This window comes from Acanthochromis polyacanthus, chromosome 9 (genome assembly GCF_021347895.1).
Source record: "Acanthochromis polyacanthus isolate Apoly-LR-REF ecotype Palm Island chromosome 9, KAUST_Apoly_ChrSc, whole genome shotgun sequence".
NCBI lineage: Eukaryota > Metazoa > Chordata > Actinopteri > Pomacentridae > Acanthochromis > Acanthochromis polyacanthus.
In genome coordinates this window covers 32,804,266-32,824,386 of record NC_067121.1, presented here as the reverse complement: position 1 = coordinate 32,824,386, position 20,121 = coordinate 32,804,266, and the positions used below count along the sequence as shown (strand labels likewise).

The 20,121-nt window shown below is 40.2% G+C and overlaps 1 protein-coding gene across 2 annotated transcripts; it reads left to right on the top strand.

Moving 5' to 3' along the window:
- The first annotated feature begins 5,416 nt into the window (after positions 1-5,416).
- Positions 5,417-19,860, top strand: LOC110951987 (WW domain-containing adapter protein with coiled-coil-like). 2 transcript variants are annotated; one of them, XM_051952912.1, is made up of 13 exons: positions 5,417-5,748; positions 6,167-6,200; positions 6,900-7,089; positions 9,034-9,125; positions 12,285-12,394; positions 12,623-12,720; positions 12,919-13,197; positions 14,951-15,067; positions 15,984-16,129; positions 16,323-16,414; positions 16,929-17,115; positions 18,383-18,510; positions 18,599-19,860. In XM_051952912.1, exons 1-13 carry the CDS (start codon positions 5,708-5,710, stop codon positions 18,666-18,668), a joined length of 1,584 nt encoding a protein of 527 aa, XP_051808872.1. In that variant the 5' UTR covers positions 5,417-5,707; the 3' UTR covers positions 18,669-19,860. The 2 variants fall into 2 exon arrangements, with proteins under 2 accessions (XP_051808872.1, XP_051808873.1); XM_051952913.1 differs by having other exon boundaries at positions 5,419-5,748; positions 16,932-17,115.
- Positions 19,861-20,121: the final 261 nt, after the last annotated feature.

The following is a 20,121-nucleotide window of genomic DNA, read 5'->3' as shown; positions in this document are numbered from 1 at the left end:
TCTTTGTACATTTGTGAGTCGATTTTTTAGCATTCTAAGACTATTTTTTTAAAAACTTGAACAAGCACAGACTATTAAATCTAATTTGCAACACAGAGAGGTTATTTTTCTGCCATTCCCACATTGTAAAGCACAAAAGATGGTCATTGTTCAGCAAAATAACACAATATTGCACTCACCACAGGGTCCGGTCCATTAGGTGCAGTTCAAGCAGGCCCTTAATATCCAAAGACTATGAGCTGCATTTGAACGCCCATTTGCAGTGAGAGGTTGTGTGAGTGTTACAACTGGCCGGATTGTAAAAAAGCCTGCCTCTTATTCAGTCAATATGTGTCAGGGTTGACCTACATCAAGCCAACGGACGATCGATACAGCGATCGCAACATGGAAACTGCAGAGCATGGAGCATAAAGCTGATCCAAAACTGTTCACTTCACACTTATGACTGCAAACAAAGAGCTAAAATACATTGCACAGATCAGGTAGTGTGTAATGTTCGTTCCTTTGTCCAAAACAAGTGTATTGTCTTTTAGTTATTCTCTTTATTAGACATATTTTACGCTTTTCTTTCTGGTAGTTAAACACATGGGAGTTCTGGGAGAGATCGACCTCAACAGTCAGATTAAACAGTCCGTGACAACTATTCGTTGAGTTCAGGCTGTCTATGAGTATGCAAATAAAGAATCTTTACATGTTTTCATTAGGTTCAGATTTAGTTGAAGCTCTAAGTACAGACTCTTTTTTAGATAGCAGCAGTGAAGGTAGACAGGAAACGGGGGAAGACATGCAGCAAAGGGCCGTGGGCAGGTATCGAACCCTGGCCGCTACATCAGAGAATAGCCCCTGTACATGGGTCGTCCACTTAACCCGTTGAGCTATACGGGTGCCCTAAGTACAGACGCTTTAACTGTAGTGAAGAAACCTGCTTTGTAGAGTTCTGGAAACAAACTGTGGAACAATGCATTACTGAAGCTGCAGCCAAAATGAAGACAGAAAAGGCCTGAAGGACAAACATTTTCCTCTTTCATGAGTAAAAAAGGGTCCACAGTGCTCTCTTTGACGTCACCATTTAAATATAGTAATAAAAAAATAGTATAGTTCTACAGTCAAATGTTGAAGAAAGACGGAGATTTTTGATGTGGGCATTTAGTACAGAGTTGCCGTGTATTTTCTTTCTTTTTTTTACTGGTTAACATATAAATCTTGTTGCTATAAGTAGGTTGTGCCGAGATGGAGGAACAAAAAAATAGTGGAAATACTGAATTTTTTTCCCATAAAAATTCAGGTATCTCTTTGTAAGCATGTGCTTATAGTATAAATATTGTATAATTTTATAGTTGTGTACATAGGCTCGATTTCTATATATTCTGCATCATTTATTTTAAAAATGTCTTTAAATTAAGGAAAATACAGAATTCAGGCACAGTGAGTAATCAGTATAGCGGCTTTTCAAAATAAAAGTCCTGTGTTTCTGTCATGTTTTTATTTGCGTCACAAATGCACACAGGTTTTCTATATATTCAGGGAGGATTTGAGGATGTGACTGAATTCGAAATGACTTAATGCACCTTTTTTTCTGGGATAACCGGTTTCTTTTACAGGAATAAATCAGGTTTTCCAACGCACTGAAATAAAACCAACATCTATTAAGGAAACTTTTTTGTCAGTACTGGATTATGGTGACATTTTTTACATGCAAGCATCAGCGGCAACTTAACTTATCACTTGGCATTAGGATTTATCACAGGTGATAATTATAAGACAATTTTTCACAGTGAAAAATCAATCAGTGCCTCCCACCTGACCTCTTTTGAATCAGCGGATTTTTGTTGTGAATATTTTCCGAGTTTCAGGTCCTCAAAGTAGGGTTGAAATTACACACTTTTTAATTTGCTTGACTTTGTCTGGTATATTTGTGCCCTCATAATTTGACACCTAAAGAAGATGGACACATGAAATTTTCAGGGATAAAAACACATTTTAATTCTACTAAAGTTTACATCCACTCTAGGTGTCAACAGTTTAACACCAAAATCTTGTTGTTGTTCTGCACTTGGACACCATTGGAGATTTCAGTTTCAACCCCAAGTACACCTCTTTAATGTCCATAACAGAAAGTGATGACAGTTCTGTTAATTCATTAGAAAAAACTTTTTTAAAATGTATTCACTTCTTAAGGGTTATATCAGATTGTGGGATAGGTGGTTGGTCAAAACAAGTTGGAGCAAATGAAAGGTCTCATTTTTTATTTTGTAATGAATACTCAAAATGTATTTGTCAGTTTGATTTGTCCAACTACTCTATAAAACATGTGATATGCAAGAAGAACTGTGTTCAAATTGGATTCATTTTATATAAAATGACCCAACTAGCTGTATGCTCAGGTTTGGTTGTCCTCACTCTCTGTAAGGTGTGACAGACACTGGATTTTGATTATTTAAAAGGCTCTTACTGGCTTTATCACCCTCTGACATTACCTCATTACTTTCTTTAAAAGTGGGCCTTTGCCATGCAAATGATGGATTATGCTGCAGAGGCTGGAAAATCCAGTTTTACTTGCTGTGCACCTGCAACCTAGAAAAACTGTGAAAAGCAGCGAAGTAGAGATGGAAGTATGGATAGAAATAACATCCCCATAGTCGAAAACATAGCTTGTATCAGTGTTTTCCTCACTGTTAAAATCAAACAGACAGAATTTCAACGATAAAAACTTTCAGTTTAGTCACTAGATGCTCTGCAAAAGAGAGTCGATCATCCACCCAGATGCTCATGTACTTTAAAGAAGACACTTGTTCAATTAAGTCTTCAAATAAAGTCTGAATGCTCCCAATATGTGAGATCTGGGAGCGTGCTCTGGAAAAGATCATACATTTGGTTTCCTTAGAATTCAGTTTTAAATCTTGCAGTGAGGCCTGCAACTGTTGAAAGGCAGTCTGGAGCTCATCAGCAGTCTGGCTCAGAGTCTAGGCAGCCAAATACACTGTTGCGTCATCTGCATAAAGATGCACTTTGGCTGCAGGCGTCCACTTCCCAATGTTATTTATAAAAGTAGAAACGAAAACCAAAGCTAAAACCGAGCACCAATGGGCTCATTTAGAGATCCCAGTGAAGCTTCACTCAGTTCATTCATTTGTTTGTAAATGTTTTTACCAATGTTTTCATTATTTTATTGTTATCCGGTTATCTGGATAACATTTGTGTGCCTACACCTATTATTTTCTTACTCATCAACATTGTGAATGAGGCCTTCAGTTTAGATAAATAGAGTACTTTATTGACCAACAAAAAAATTGCAGTGTTGCAGCTGAAGTTTATATGTCACGAAAACATTAAACAAATTGAATTTTACCAGAAAGTCAGAGTTCGCTGCAAATATGACCTGAAAAAACCTTTCAGGAAACGTTCCCTGAAAGTTAGTTTTTGTAGAATTTGACAAGAAAGTCACAGTTTGACGTAAACACCGCCCACATACAGAAACCTGCAAAAGTTTCTATTTGTAATATGTTTAAGAATACATCCAGAAAAAAAAATCCTTCAGGGAACATTCTTAAAAGTTCCTTTTTGTGGAATTAAAAAAAAGACAAAATCACAATCAGTTGTAAAATACAACCTAGAAACCTTAAGATTTTTGGTTATTAAATCTTTAAGAATGAATCCAGCAAACAGAACCTCCTAGAGAACCTTCAGAAAACTGTTTGTTGTAAACAAAAAGTGTGAAATAAGTCAAAACATATTTTATATTTTAGATTCTTCAAAATAGCCACCCTTTGCTTTGATTACTGCTTTGCACACTCTTGGCATTCTCTCATTGAGCTTCTTGAGGTAGTCACCTCAAATGGTTTTCCAACAGTATTGAAAGAGTTCCCAGAGATGCTGAGCACTTTTTGGCCCTTTTGCCTTCCCTTTGTGGTCTATTTCATCCTTCCTTCCTTCCTTCCTTCCTTCCTTCCTCCCTTCCTACCCCCTCAGTTGCTCCCTTCCTTCCTCCCCTCCTCCTTCCTTCCTTCCTTCCTTCACTCCTCCTCCCTTCTTCCCTTCTACCAATCCTCCCTTCCTTCCTCCATTCCTCTCCCCTCAGTTGCTCCCTTCCTTCCTCCGCTCCTCCTCCTCCCTTCCTTCTTTTTTCATTCATTCATTCCTTCCTTCCTTCCTTCCTTCCTTCCTTCCTTCCTTCCCTTACGACCTCATGAAGTTCATTGAGAGAATGCCAAGAGTGTACAAGCAGTCATCAAAGGGTGGCTATTTTGAAGAATCTAAAAGATAAAACATGTTTTGACTTATTTCACACTTTTTTATTTACTACATAATTCCATGTGTGTTCACCAGGCGTGAACTAACCGTGACGTCACCCGTTGGTTTCAGCACCGAGAAAATGAAGCACGGATTTTGCTCCATCCTGGTCGTCATTTTGGATTTTTTTGGAGCCAGTGACGTAAAAAGCATCATCAAACAGGCTGGACCGGAGAGCAACTCGAGGCAGGACCAGTCTATGGGACTGTCTATCAAATATAGCCGTGCCCCCTGGCTCCGCCAACTTTAACAATTTATTTAAAATTCAGTATTGATTTATTTTAGGATCGGCCACCTGATCTCTCAGTTTGACCATGAAAACTAATGGGAAAAAAACCCTGAGCTGTAGAAAATCAGTCTATCAAATTTTATTTTTTCCAAAAATGAATTGGGGTCTATGGAGCAAAAGCTTTTTGGAGCCAACCCTAGCGGACAGCGTGACATTGCAAGTTTTTGATACTTGTGGATGGGCTTCAGTTTTGGAGCCAGATGCTACGTCCATTTTTATATACAGTCTATGGTGTTCACTCATAGTTTTGATGCCTTCAGTGAGAATCCACAATGTAAATAGTTATGAAAATAAGATAAAATAAAAAAAACAATAAGTGAGAAGGTGTCCAAACTTTTTTGACCGGTAGTGTATACAAACACACAGACGTTCCTTGACAGTTAGCGTTTATACATTATATTATTATTATTTAAAGTTTACAGTTTACTTTAAGGGTAAATAACCTCCAGGGAACAATCTCTGACAGTTAGTTTTGTAGAATTATTTTTTTAAGTCGCAATTTACTGTAAAGAGAAAGGAGCCTTCAGGAAACGTTTCATGGCATTTTTTGTAGTATTTCTTGAATTTTGCACAATTTCACAAGAACGGCACAGTTTATCGGAAACGCAGCCCAGAAAACAGAAACCTTCTGTGAACGTTTTTTTTAAGGTTCCCGTTCACTGGTGAGGCTCTATTTTGCAATATCCTGTCCCGTTTATCATACGTTTCTCTGTTCCTTTCTGTTTCGTTCTATATTTTCTGTTTTCCTCCTGTTTTTCTTCATCACACACACTCCTCTGCTCCACACGATCAGACTGACATGTTGGCTAATTGAACCTATATTTTGAAGGGTCCCCGGTCTCCTGACGTCCGCATCTAAACGTTACCGGGACTCGGTCTCCTCCGCTTCCTGCCGCAGCTGCTGCTTTCTGCTCCATCGCTCGGGTCCGTCGGTACCGTCTCTGATGCCAGATGATGCGCTGAGGGTGGCTTTCAGGAACGACCACCCGCTATGCAGAGCTGCTGCCCGGTGCCTGACCTGTAGCTGCGTGTTCGGCCGGACGGACTGAAGAGAAACGAGCTGAGAGAGCGGACGGACAGGAGGCCACGGTTCCCCCCCTCACACACACACACATCACCACGGCCTTCATGGTGATGTATGCAAGGAAACCAACAAGAGTCAGCGATGGGTAACGCCAACCTTCACGTTGAACTAAAAATATAACCGAGGGGTTTATCTCGTTTCTTGTTTTGACGGTTTCAGGTTAACCGTTAGCTATCGCGGCTAACAGCTACCTGCAGTTAGTTAGCTGTGGGTTCCGGTTATTTCTTCTCGACTAACGTTAGCTAACTAACACGGTAATGCTAAAACCTGCTTGTACAAGGCGTATCATTAACAAAACGTGTCCAATATTATCAATTATTTACCATTCTTTGTGGCAATGGGAGCAATCAGCTGCTAATAAGCTAGCAAGTCAAGCTAACTTTGCTAACGGTAGCTAGTTAGCTAACTAAATATGCTTCAGAAAGTGTGTCGCTGAGCAAAGAAAACTAACCTAGCTTAGCCGTTAAACTGCCTGTAACGTCTGTTTTGTGTCTCTCCCACAGGTGCAACGACAGAAGGGATTCACAATCCTATCAGGTATGACATGGCTGATTTGTTAGCTGTCACCTGTCAGTATGGTCTACTAACGGAGCTAATCAAGGCGTCCGTTATCTGTCCATTAAAATGAAACCGCTTTGTCTTCCTGTTTTGCTAACCCTAATTTATCTCTTGTGGCAGTTCTCTATAATAATGTCACTTAGAAATAATGTGGCACAACATAAACCTCAAGTCTAACTGCATGACTGTCACTTAACCTTTCATAGTTTGTATTGTGAATAGTCCGAGCTTGCTCTTAAATTCATCTTGTTAACATTTCAATGTCTTTGACCATTGCTGAACAATGTTGCAGTTTCAATACCCAAATGTGCGACATCTACTATCAACAAATGTTGCACAAGAGAGAAATTTGGCTGTATATTCCAATCTGAATATTTGTTCATATTTCACACAGATGATATCTTTCAGGAAATTATTGCAAAATCTAAACAGTTTATACAGAGTGGACTTGTGTATTGATCTAATTTTCTTTTGTTTAGAATGCTATATTAAAAATATATCTTCATCAAAATGTCAGATGCCAGTATTCTTCTGTGGTGCAGATGTGTGTCTTTTGGAGGCAAGGTTTTATTACCAAGTTGAAATGAAAACATCTCCTGCTCCAGGATTATAAAGACATCAATGTAAGACTGGGTACATCCGAACAAGTCTATATTTGTTGTGCATTATCCTTCCTAGACCCATAAATCTCAGCCAAAGAGCCAATCCAGCAGCCTTCACCGTTATGACAAGGTGCGCGATGGATCGTCGGATCCCACACCGCCTTACAAGATGCTGCGACGCTCAGACGAAAGTCCTGTCAGCAGACATGGAGAAAACACTGGACATGGCAAGGCAAAAGCCGCTCATGCTCTTAGAGGAAAAAATGGTAAGCCTGGGTCTGGTGGCTTTGCACATGCATGAAATTGTAAGTTGTACAGTTAATATTTGTTGAGCATTTTGCCTTTATTAGACAGGACACAGAGAGAGAGACAGGGAATGACATGCAGTAAATTGCCATGAATGGATTCGAACCCATGACTGCTGCGTTGGAGACTATAGCCCCTATTCATGGGTCACCCACGCAGATAGCTCAGCTGGCTGGGTGCCCGAAATTGTAAGTTATAAAGTGTTGTTATCAGGAAGCAAGAGACCCTTGATCCTGCAATAACCTCAGTAGACTGCAGCTAAACCTTTGGTTCACTGTGTCTGCTTTACTGACCAGCAGAGTCTTCTGATCAATAGCAGTGCTCTCTGAAGTTAAATCAGACATTCTTTAGGGATGCCCTGGTACAATTTTATGTCAGATTCGTGTACTTGTCCATACCGAGTACCAGTATGAGTACTTGAGAAGTATCTGGAGATGGACACACATAGACGTCTAAAATACACTTTACCTGAGATCTAGTACAGTCGCAGTGCATGTTGTAGAGTGTTTCCATTAGTATAACGTGTCTTGATAGCTGCTGCTAATGTCCTCATTGTTTGGATGCCTTCATCTGTTTTTTTTTTTTGGTGAGAAGTCTCTGAAGCACATTCATAGCAAGAATCATCTGTTGCCAAAGCATTCACAGCCAGATCACATAGCCGCTTTCTTTACAAGTGTCCAGAGGCAAGCATTGAGATTGCTATAATCAGACCCAACTATTCAGACTGTAGCATGTAGTTCATGTAGTTCCAGGTGGTTGGCAGCACTGGCTGGGTAGGCAGGTGTAGGCCAAGGGGGAATGTTTGAAATGTCTAACCATTTCACGTCTGCAACACTTCTGACCAAAAACACCTTTGTTAACAGCCATCTGGGGGGTGTGAGTGACACATGACAGGCTAGGGAGTCGCCATCACTTATGGCCTTGATCATGTGTTTGGCATTATCCTGAGCTTCACAACATGAACAGAACTTTTCAGAATGTCCCCCATCTGAACCGTATCATCAAACACACCTGCTGAGGCTCATCCAGTTTGCAAACCCCAGAGCTGCTTTGCATATAGAGAGATTCTCTGTAGAGTGAAATCCTCACCAAAGTGTCCTGCAACACGCTGTTGATGGGCGTTTTTCGCAAAGTCATGCAGGCCTGATAAGTATGGTTTCTGTGGTGTGGTGATGGCTGGGAATGTCTTACTCTCATACCAGTATTGAAGAAGGATGAGGAATTCCCACATCATCTGCAACTGACATGAATGTTCAGTGTGAGAGATTCAGTTATTTTTCAGGCTTCTGGTTGTCTCTGAAAATTTTATCTCGCTTCTTCAATGCTTACTGCAGAGTTGGTTGTTGCTGTTTCCTGTTGCTCTTATTAGCAAACTTTTGAACTCTTTGCTGTGATGGTTTTTATCAGATTGCTTGTATTAAAGAGCTATTCTTCACTTCTCCTTTTGACAGTTTAGCAGAGCATAGTTTGCATTTTCTGCTTTTTCGATTATCCAAGACATTTCCAAACTCCTGACATTGATCCTCCACTTCCTACCAGCTCAACCAGTGAGAGGGTAATGTTGCTGTAAAGTGGTATGGGATGCAGCTTTATCTGAGCGGTACAGACCACAGTAATCAGACTCACCCTCATTGCTGATATCAGTGCATCACCATCACCTTTTTATGCTGATCTTTGGCATATTGTATAGACTTGTTTCATCCTATACACTAATTCTAATTATTGTGGATTTCGAACTCTCAAACTGTCCTGGAGAACACGATAAAGCTTTGGATAATTTTGTGTTTTCACTGCTTTCTGGTCACAACATAACTGCTAAAATGTAAATGAAGCAAACTCTCAAGAAATTATAGTCAAGCCAGTGTTGTGCATTTTTTATGACTCGATAAACGTCTTTGTTGCAGGGACCAGCGGCTCTCCTCAGGAGAACTCTCACAACAACAGCTCCCACCATGGCGCCGACTCTCACGCGACTCAGAGCAAGCCTGCAGACAGGGTAAGGCGCTGTCCACGGTTATCTGATAGTAAACCCTCACTGCTTCCTGTAGAAAATGCAGTCATGCTACTTTGGAGCGTTGTATGATTGGCGTTATGCAGAGGCTTCTTCCTCTGTCTGTGCAGTCATTTATCAAATGCTAGATTGAAATTTTATATTTAATTAACAGGCTGTCTTTATGGTGTAAAGATGATGTGATTAGATTGTAGACTTCCCCGTTCAAAAGATTTTCCATGTGTCATTGTGAAGGGGAAGCACGTTATTTTAGTGATGCCACACACACCAACAACCCACTGTATATGTTGTCCTACAAACGTGTGCCAGCTGGTCATACGTGACATTATTAAACTGTTACAAATTTGAATGTGCAAAAAAATAATGATCGAAAGCTGCTTGCAAATTCTATATTCTATTATAATTGTGTAATTATCATGGTAACAGTAGCAACAACAACAATCATATAAATATGTTCTGTCAGAAAATTCTGAACTGCTTTTCATGCAGTCCAAAAGTGTTTCAAGAGCAATAGCAATGCTAAATAATACACTGCTATATTCTAAAATATATGTCCATAGTTATCCTAAGAGTACTTCTTTATACAATGTCAAATTTTGTGTTCTTGGTGCTCTAGCTTTACCTGCAGGGTAAAGGAAGGTTATGTACATGCTGAGTGGATTTGAGAGTATGCATGATCATTAATAATAAACATACCAGCTCACATCCAGACTGAAAAGCCTTATTCATTATTAAGGCTGGAAAGGAAAGGATGTTTACTTACTGAAGGAACATGACTTATATGGACTGAATATGTATATGGAATCATGTATGCTGTTGCCATTTTCTAAGGAAGGTTGACTGCCCAAAACATCGACATAAAGGATTTCAGTTGAGAACCTGAATCATTTTTGTTTGCCTCTGAAACTGGCAAATGGGCTTAATTGTTTTATTTATACTATATCGACGAACAAAAATATGTTTGCATTGTTTTAAGGAGGGCTTAACAAATTTCAAATTTTGCTTTTTATGGCAGATATTATGATTCGATTGCGGTCTAGTTGTGGCCTTTGATAGAGCATGTCTGTATAAAAAGTGTGCTGCACCAGGAACGTGGTGTGAAATTGTAAAACCGTTGACACAACAGTTTCAATCCTGGGTCGGACATCTAGCATTGATTAGAAGAACAAAAATAAATTAATTAAAGGAGGCTTTGTGATTGGCTAGTTGTGTTATTTTAAATCCAGATTTCAGTATAAAATCAAGTATTTGTTCAGCCCTAATCTGAGGTTATATCAAACTAAAAAATGCATTTTACTCTGCTGCTGCTGCTTGAGTCTTGAAAAGCTGTGTTTACTGGAGAAAAGGCAGGTGTGATTGCTTACAGCTTAAAGAGGAATTTCACCACTGGAAACTGACTTATGTTGTGAAACTCGACGATGCACATGAAAGGTGCAATTATTGTTGAAATTGGTGGTCTACAACCGGAAAAAAACAGAGGAAAAGGCCTGTCATTGAAAAAGTGGAAACTGCAGCAACATCCAGAATTCTTAGCTTTCTGTTTTCTTGGACAGAGCTGCAACAATTAATCAATTAATTGTCAACTTTTAAATGAACTGCCAACAATTCTGATCATGTAGGAGTCTGTCAAGGCCAAATTCTCTGATTTCAGATGGTAAAATGTGAGTATTATGCAGCTTCTTTACTACTTTATGATTTTAAACTCAATAGCTTCAGCCCATTTACAAAATAAGACCTTTGCGGACGTTATCCTGGGATTTGGGAAACGCTGCTCGACATCTTTCACCATTTTCTGACATTTTTTGTACTAAACAGCCAGTTAATAAATCTGGAGAATAACTGCATTTTAATCAGTGTTGGAAGGAATGCGGAACTAAGACTGTGGTGCAAAGCAAACATGATTTTTAAAGGCCAACTTTAAGTTCAGTTGTCAGGAACATCTGTGTCTACGCCGTTCAAGCTGCCCTTCTCCTGTTAACATTTTGAGACGGCGATGTTCCCCACTGATCCCAACACAACTGGAAAGGTTCCATCCTGACTGTCAAAGGCAGTAAACGGGAACTTGACAATGCGTTGGCAATCAGAAGAACAAACAGCATACAGTGTTGTGAGCCAGACAGTTTTGTGGACTCTGTATCCAGCTCTGCTTGTCAGAATACTGTTGTGATAACAAAATTTCCCAGGACAATGATTGAACTCTTTGTGGGTGATGGGATCGAACTCTGAACCTTTTAGCCAAAAACGCTCTGACCAGGCAGCAGTGCTGATCACTGAGTTGCTGAGGCGTTAAACTTAAACTAAGTTAATGATTTTAGCAAGGAGAAGTTATTCAGGCCAGAAATTAAACTCTGGACTTCTTTTCTACTTTTTCTCCATTTGCTTTGCATTTTTCAACCTCATCTTCATGTAAATTATCACCTGTTGCTGCTGGCTGTATTCCGTTTTTCTTGACTTGGTTATTGAATAAAAATGATGTTATTCATTGTTTGCCCTCTGAATCCCAAAAAATTCCATGAGGTTCAAAATACACTTTTTTTTTCTTTTTTAAGTTGCAGTAATCATTTGTCAGAACAAATTTCAGAAAAATCAAATCAATCTCAGCATAACATATTATTCTGCATATCTCATTTAAAATGTGTCAAAAATAAAACATTTGCACCGTTCAGATTATGTAAAAAAAAAAAAAAAAAAAGGTTGTACAGTTGAAAAATTAAAACTGACACAGTTGCAACTAACAATCATGTGAGAAGAATTCAAAGACTTTAAGACTTATCTGCAGGCAGGATTTACACAGAACAGATAGGAGAACAGCAGGTGATAAAATCTAAAATGTTAGAGGTGAAATTCAATGGAATGTAGTTTTTTCCAGTGTTAGCACCTATCAGCACACTTTCAGAAATGTTGTACATGTTGATTTCAGTTTTTTTCATCATTTATATTTGTAAAATAAGTAGTCAAAGATATTCAACTTTCTTCTTTGTTTTTTGGAATGATTTTTGGCATATCACTATAACTTGAGCCCACATTGAGTACAAATGTCAAAGGAGTAACAAACACCTGACAAACTGCTTGGTTCTCACAGGGTTAACGTGTTCTTGTGACTTTTTAGTGTTGTAATGTCTCTTGTTCTTCTCTCTGCACCAGGACCCAGCAGATGACTGGACAGAACACATTAGCTCCTCTGGAAAAAAGTACTACTACAACTGTAGAACTGAGGTCTCCCAGTGGGAGAAGCCCAAGGACCTGTTGGAGAGGCAAGAGACACTCTTGAATTCTAATATACTGAAACGCTGAACGCTGTTGAATTTTAGACCCGACAGTGATCAGCCACAGGAGTCTCATTCTCATGCAGAGCCATACATTACAGCATCAGGCAGCAGCACCATTGTTAGGACGCTAACGCTAGCTGAAGGTACAGACTGCAGCCTGGATCCTGCCTTGTTGTCACTGTTGCTTTACAAAGTCTGTTTACTTTGCTTCAGGGAACAACGACAGAAAGATTCAGTCAAGATGGCGGCAAACAGTTTCCCCAGGGACATGGACTACAGACAAGAGGCCTTGCAGGACAAAGCCACAACAAGTAAGTATGACTTGACTATAAAACATTTATGTGGCTCAACTTTTTCTTTGGGACTTTTGGTTACTCTTCTGAACTCTTTGCATGAATATAGGACATCCAGAGATTTTTGATGAAATTTACAACGTTCGTTTACATTAAGAAGAAATAGAATACAGTGTTTACTCATTCTGTCTTTCATTGCACTGCTTGTCAACACAGAGACCACATCAGGGGACCAGTCCTCAGCATCCAACTGCGGCCATTCCTCCTCCTCGTCTTCTTCTCAGAGCCTGAACTCTGCTGCTGGCGCTTTAGGTTCCTCTTCCTCCACCATGTCGTCCTCCTCGTCCTCCTCTGCGGGGCAGGTGCCTTCGTCTCTCCAGTCGCCGTCGCCAGCGCTGCTCCAGGACCCGGCTCTCCTGCATCAGCTGCTGCCAGCGCTACAGGCAAACCTGCAGATGAACAATGGCAGTATGGACATGGCGAAGCTCAATGAGGGTGAGGATGGGGGATGATGGGGCCACAAGATTGACATTTAGGTTTAAATGTCATTGTTGTGGTTTATGTTAGTGTTCCAGTGTTTTAGTGTTTGTGTTTTTGTGGTTTAGTCAGTCTGGTTAGTTTGGTTGAGTGTTATGTTGTCAGGACTGTGAGTGTGAAGTCTAGTGTGTCTGACTTCCTGCCACATTTTCTTTAATGCTGCTCTCTGTGTGTCAAAATAAAAGCATCTGTTAGTTGCAGAATGCATTACAGGGCAGATATCCTTTCCCCAGTGTCGTTCTTCAATGCAGCTCACCACAATAATAAATATATATATAAATACTTATATACCGCAAAATCCCCTGATATATAATGAAAAATCTGTGATATCAAATGAAATATAAAAATCTGCAATAGAGTGAGACTGTGAAAAGTGAACCGTGATACAGTGAGGACCCACTGTATATTAAAGAAAGGGCAGCTATTTTAGAAGAAAACAGCAACAAAAGCAACTCCTTTTGTCTTTGCCGTGTTACGTTTTTGTGACAGTGGTCGTAGCTTTGAATTCTTTGAGTATAGTGGAATTCCCAGCGCTTTACGTTTAACTCGTGTGAAGAGTTTGTCAGACGACGTCATAATTCCAAATGTAGGATTTTAGCAGCACAGAGCAGCAGCTTGGAAGCGATTTCTGGTTGACATTCATTTCCGCCACGTGTTCATACTCATCCTGTTGCCTTAGAACAGAAACGGGAAAATATGTAAATGAGATGTGCTTTATTGGGAATTCGCCTGTAAATGAACAATGTGTGGCACAGAGAGCAGGACAGAAGGAAACACATGTACAGTACCTGCATGCTGAATAGCCCCTGTGTGTATCCTCTTCAGGTGTTTGTGCATCGTCCTAATGCTGCTTTGGTTGGCCACCAAAACTGCTCAGTGTACAAATCACCTTTTCGTTTAGTGACGATCTGAAGTACTTGAATAATTTTGAAGCCTTCGATCTTTTAGAAACTTCCCAAGTTGAACTTTGTTGACCCACGACTGGAGCTAAAAATGACTGACAGAAATTATGTTGTGACCCTGAAGAAAAACGGTTTATTAAACTGAAGCGTTGAAAACATAATTAAAAGCATTAATTGGCTTGAAATATCGGTGTCAGTGTATTTTCAGCATCTGTGTAATCAGTTATGCTGCGGCAGCGTTAACATCCACCCATATTGCTTGCTTCCATTTTTCAATATTTCTCTTTGACACCAGCTCCCTCAGAGTTGTGTGTTATCAGTTGTTTGCAGCGGGCTTACAGTTGTTAGAATTTCAAGAAAAACAAAGCAGGTGTTAGAAATAGATGGTTGGTAAATATAAAGGCTTGTATTTACACAGCTGTTGATAGAAGCATACATGCACAACAAGATATGTCATGTCTTTTCATTGCTATCTGGGTGTTTGGATTGTGTTATTAATGGTTGACTGTGCTCGACTGTTTCTAACCAGGGCGTTCCCTTGTTATTTCTAATGAATCCTGTTTTGTTGTTTTGTGAGAGTGTCACACTTGTTTAAGCTCCGATTTCCTGCAGTCGTTTGCCGGTAAACTGACATTTACACGATTTGACCGCGGCTGGTGTAAAGACTGTTTGCACTGACTTTGTTTTTCTCATCTAAACTGTGTTTTCTGACTTGACTTTACATTTGTGCCCTCACCTGTCGCGTGTCCTTGCTCACTCACCTGTGTGTGTGTGTGTGTTTGTGTACATTCCCTCTTTCCTCCCTCCAGTCTTGGCAGCTGCTGTCACCCAAGCTTCCTTGCGGTCTGTGCTTCATAAGCTCCTCACTGCTGGACCTGCTTTCAACGTCACTGCCCTGCTCTCAGCTGCTCAGCACTCCAACCAAGGTACGGCCACTTCGCCATTTCTCACCATCTGCTGTCACTACTGAGTTTTATTTTGTGTGTATGTGGTGGTGTTTTTTTTAAACATGAAGAATCCCGCTCTTCCCGTCCCCATGAATGACTTTCTAAAATGACTTTCATTTAATTCAGATCGTGACACTTCACGCAGGTTTACTGTGTTGCTTAACCCTCCTGTTGTCCTCATTTACGGGCACCAAAAAATGTTCCCTTGTCTGAAAAAAAATCCAAAAATTCTGCAAAAAATTCCCCAAATTTCTGTAAATTTGCAAAACCTTCAGGAAGAAAATTACAATAATTCTTTAAGTTTTATTTTAAAGAAAAAAATCCCCCAAATTTGGCAATAAATTTCTAGTAAATATTTTTTTAAGAAATGAGTAAAAATCTTCCAAAAAAAATCCTAAAAATATCTAAAATGATTACGCATATATCAGTAAAACTTTTCATATTCTGCTAAGAACATATTTAACATTTCGTTTTTTCCCACCAAAAAATGTTCAAAGATTTCATAAAAATGTTGAAAATATGGACATCAGAAGTTTCACTGTGAAAATCTATATATTTTTTCCACATTTTCAAACTTTAAAATAGATCAATTTTGACCGAGACACGAGGGTTAAGGGGTTTTCTCTGTGGAAAAACAAGACATTGTGCCATGTATTCCAATGAGCAAGTCCATTTTCACAGAGCTAAAAACATGTTGGTTGAGCTTTTTAGCTTCTTAGCAGTATTCAGCCTTGAAATCCCTCTTATTCCTCATGCTAGACTTTTAATTTTAGTTGTTTGATTTTACTCAAAGCAAGGTCATCACTTCAGACATGTGCTGTTGAAAATACATGCCAGCAGTGTGAATTTACATACGTCTAAGCTGAACACCAATCCTATGTTGTCCTGTTTTTAGCCCAGCACTCCAGTCAGTCTCCGGTCTCTCTGACGTCGGACGCATCATCACCGCGGCCGTACGTCTCGCCTCGAAATGGCACCCCACAGACCAACCAGAAATCCCTCCTGGGCATTCACCCGGGCAACATCGTGTCGATATACAGGGTGAGCCTCAGAACCAGAAGCAACGAAGAAGAGTTGGAAAAATATATCATGACTCACATCTCTCTTTCTCTCTTTTCTCCTCTGTGTTATGACTGCCCTCATCTGAGACATCTTATCTTTGTGATTTTCCACCTCATCTCCTTATCTCTGTTTGCATTCCTAATTTTTCTCCCCTCTTGTCTTCTCTCCTCAGGGCAGTATAGGTCCAGGGAAGCCAGGATCAGCCTCCATGTCGCAGACGACAGAAAAGCGTCCAGAAGACCCGAGAACTCTGCAGCAAAGGAGGTAGAATTCGTTAGAAATCACTTCATCATGTCATTTGGGGTGATAGTTTGTTCGGAGGCAAAGCAAACAAATAAAAACCAAGAGGGACTTTCACAACTCCGAGGATGCTTCACCTGAATTACAAAAACAAATTTCGCAAAATCCAGCCACACATGTCCCAGACAATTTGCATGGGAGCTGTTTGTTTAGTAGAAAGTGTTTACAATGAGGTCTGTGTATTATCTGGAGTCATCTAACAACTACCCAGACTCAGAATATGTAGATTTTTTTTTAAAACTTGTATCCTCACATCTGCAGTCAAATGCTAAAATCTATCAGTGAATTTGGTTGTTCATCTAAATGTCATCAAAATACAATGAGATTCTGACATGACAGTAATGACTGGGTATAAATTTAATCCACATAATCACTGACTGACTGATGATAAACAAATCAGGACTCTAACTTCAGGAGAACTGCAGCTGCTTTTTATCAGCAGTCTTCACACAGTTAACCAGTTTTCTGTCTCGTCCAGCAGCCAGGAGATTCTGTGCACTGGATCAAACCTACCTGGTGCTGCGATGGCCCACGCCCCCTCCAGCAGCAGCAGCCAAACCCAGTCTGACCCTCCGGGCTCCTTCACTCCTTCCCTGGCAGCTCACTTTGATGAAAACCTCATCAGACATATCCAAGGATGGCCTTCAGAAAACACTGAGAAACAGGTACAGTCCAGTGTTGGAGAGCAGTGTTAATGCTGGCGTTTTAAAAAATCCAACTAATATGTTAGCCATCGAGTGCTGGTTCCAACCTAATTAAAAGAGATCATATAGAAGTTTTTATTTTGATTCTGCTTATTAGTTTGTAAATGTGTGTTGCAGACACTGACTGAATATCTGCTGCTACCTGTCTGTCTGTCTTAATGTCTCCTAATGCATTTGTCTTCATAAATTGTGAGCATTTTTCTCTGTCAACCTAGTTGTAGTAACCCAGCTGTTTAATTACCATTTAAATACTATAAGTTGTATGATTTTTGTGTCACAATCACTTTAATTTAGCTAACGCTGCAACAAAATATTTTACAAGGACAGGATTGGAGTTTTCTATCATTTCATTAAAGAGTCAGAGGCTATCTTAATGGAATCAATAAACCAGAAAGTAGACCACTATTGCCGTGGTTATAATTTCTTCATCTAAGCTCTGTGCTTTTGTGGCTAAGAATTTATTTGTGGTAATTGGAGTATTGAACAACTCTGCTGTGAAGAATGCAGGACGCCATGGTAGCATTACATGAACAGACTGTTTCTCTGTGGAAGTGAAAGCAGCACAGGCTCTCATAACCATGATGCTTATCTAGAAATGTTACGGCTGACTGCAGTGACTTCACTGCTCTTATAGCAACTCTTTTCTTTGACTGCAGCGACATGTAGGAACTTCTATCAGACACCATGAGAAACTCACTTCACAAAACAAGCGCAGTGGTCTGCGTGACCACCTTCTTTATTTTAGAATAGTGTAGCGGACTGATATTGTTGTTGATGTTTCAATGGTTATTGTTCAGTTTGAGATTTACCTGATGTCAGTGAACATGCCGTGTGTAGTTAGCTCACCTCTGATTGGCTCAGAGTGTGTGTGTGTGTGTGTGTGTGTGTGGGGGGGGGGGGCTCCATGCCGGTGTGAGCAGTGACAGAGAGAGCTGGGAGCGATGGCTAAGTTCTGGGTTTTTTTGGCGTTGGCTGCGGCCCACAATAGTCTGTGTGAAGGTTCACTAAGCGACCAGGGAATGAGATAATAGTTATGAATTAAAACCAAATGACGCTGTAGCTTCACCATGACATGGAACTGAAATCTTTTGTCATAATTCCTTTTCAAAAGTTTAGATCTGAGCCAACTATAAAGACGAACGTTAATCCTTGTGTCTGAAGTATGTTTTGTGTTTGTTTGTAATATGTAGTCCCAACTTGACAACAGTCTCTCCTCCCTCCCCACCAGGCGGCTCGGTTGCGTGAGGACCTCCACAACATGGGAAGCTTGTACATGTCTGAAATCTGCACGGAGATGAAAAACCTTCGCTCCCTGGTCAGAGTGTGTGAAATCCAGGCCACACTCAGGGAACAGAGGTGAGAGGCAGATGAGTGAGTTTGCATAGAATGGCACGTCAGCTGAAAGCACCATCAGTCGTTCATACTTTCCTCCTCTCAATGACAGAATCCTGTTTCTGAGGCAGCAGAGCAAAGAGCTGGACAAGCTGAAGAACCAGAACTCCTACATGGTGTGAGGACCTGACAAGAAAAGGACAATGAGAGAGAAACACGGAACAGCGAGCTGTTAAAGCCTGTTTATTCTCCCTACGAGAACAACTGACAAGGTGAAGCTCCATCATCCTCAGCATTTTCTTTTTTGTTTTCTTTTTAATCTTGTTTTCCAGCGTCCGCCACACGAATTGCTCTCGCAGTTCTAAAGGTCAAACTGATGGCTCACCAGAGTCGGACACTTTTTGATTAAGTGGACACAGAGGACCTGAAGCTGTTTTCAGACGGCACCTTCTTGGACAGTGAACCTTGGATTGTGTGTATTGTATCGGGTTAACTTGTTTTCTGGTGTGTTTTGATGTGTAGTGGTCAGGAAGAGATTCAAAGTGAACTAAACCATCTCATGCCTGGTCTGAACAGGACTTTGTAATTCATTGAAACGAACGGATTCAATGGCAGTGATGTTACTGTTGTTTTTTTTTTTACTCACTCTACTTTGTCCGTGGTTTTCGCCATCCCATTGTGTCTTCAGGCCGGTCGCTTTTACACGTCATGAGATTAGCGAAGACCTTTGACCAGACCTTTCTGAAAATACTTAACGTGCTTCAGTGATTCTTTCCCAGTCGATGGGAATCTGCGTTATGGTTCCGCTGATACACTTTCACTGGGAAGTTATGGCTACTTCTGTCAAATGCACTCCAGATGTTTCCAAGCCATTTTAAAAGAAACGCCTACATTATTGGACCTAGGTTGGCTGCTAGTAAATCTGAGGTTGTATCCATTTGTAGCCCTGCTGGCAGTTTTGTTATTCCCTCTGCTGTTAATTTTTTATTTTTTTTTTTGTATAATTGTCAATGTTTTGTTTCTGTCCCAAGTCCAATTGGGAAAATATTTCATTCCTTTTTGTGCAGCTTAGCAAGAGACTGTAAAAGAATAGAAAGTGGCAGAAGTGATGGTCACGTAAAGCTAAATTATTGTTGCACATGATTCATTACGTCCTTGTAGTTATGATGGGGAAAAAAATCGACGGAAAAAAAAAGTTATTTTTTCTACAAGGAAACTCATGTTTTGTTTGCGTTCAGCCGTCGTGGCTGCAGCCCTTTTATCGACAGACTCTCGCCAGGTTTGGCAACTTTTTTAAAGGGTTCATTCACGATAAGAGGGAATACTTTTTATATGAACATCGCATTAAACTGCAGTCGTACACTCAAACACTTACAGAGCGAGTTTTCTTTGTCTCTCAGCTGTTCTTTTCCTTGACTTTGAATACTTTCCACCAGATCCGACGTGCACACTTTTTCCGGGAGGGGTGGGGTGGGTTCGGGGGCTTTGTATTCCATAAAATATGTGAATAAAATATTATACCACACCTCCTGCTGGACTTTCACTCTCAGTTCAGAGGCTGATTGAGGTTGTGCTGGTGTGTATATGTGTGTTTAGACCTTTCCACATGATTTATGCAGTTTGTATTTCTTCTAA

Coding starts and splice junctions, on each gene's coding strand:
- LOC110951987 (XM_051952912.1), top strand. CDS start 5,708: ATGGTGATGTATGCAAGGAAACCAACAAGAGTCAGCGATGG. Junction 16,130..16,322: donor ACATCGTGTCGATATACAGG/GTGAGCCTCAGA, acceptor TTCTCTCCTCAG/GGCAGTATAGGTCCAGGGAA. Junction 18,511..18,598: donor GCCACACTCAGGGAACAGAG/GTGAGAGGCAGA, acceptor TCTCAATGACAG/AATCCTGTTTCTGAGGCAGC.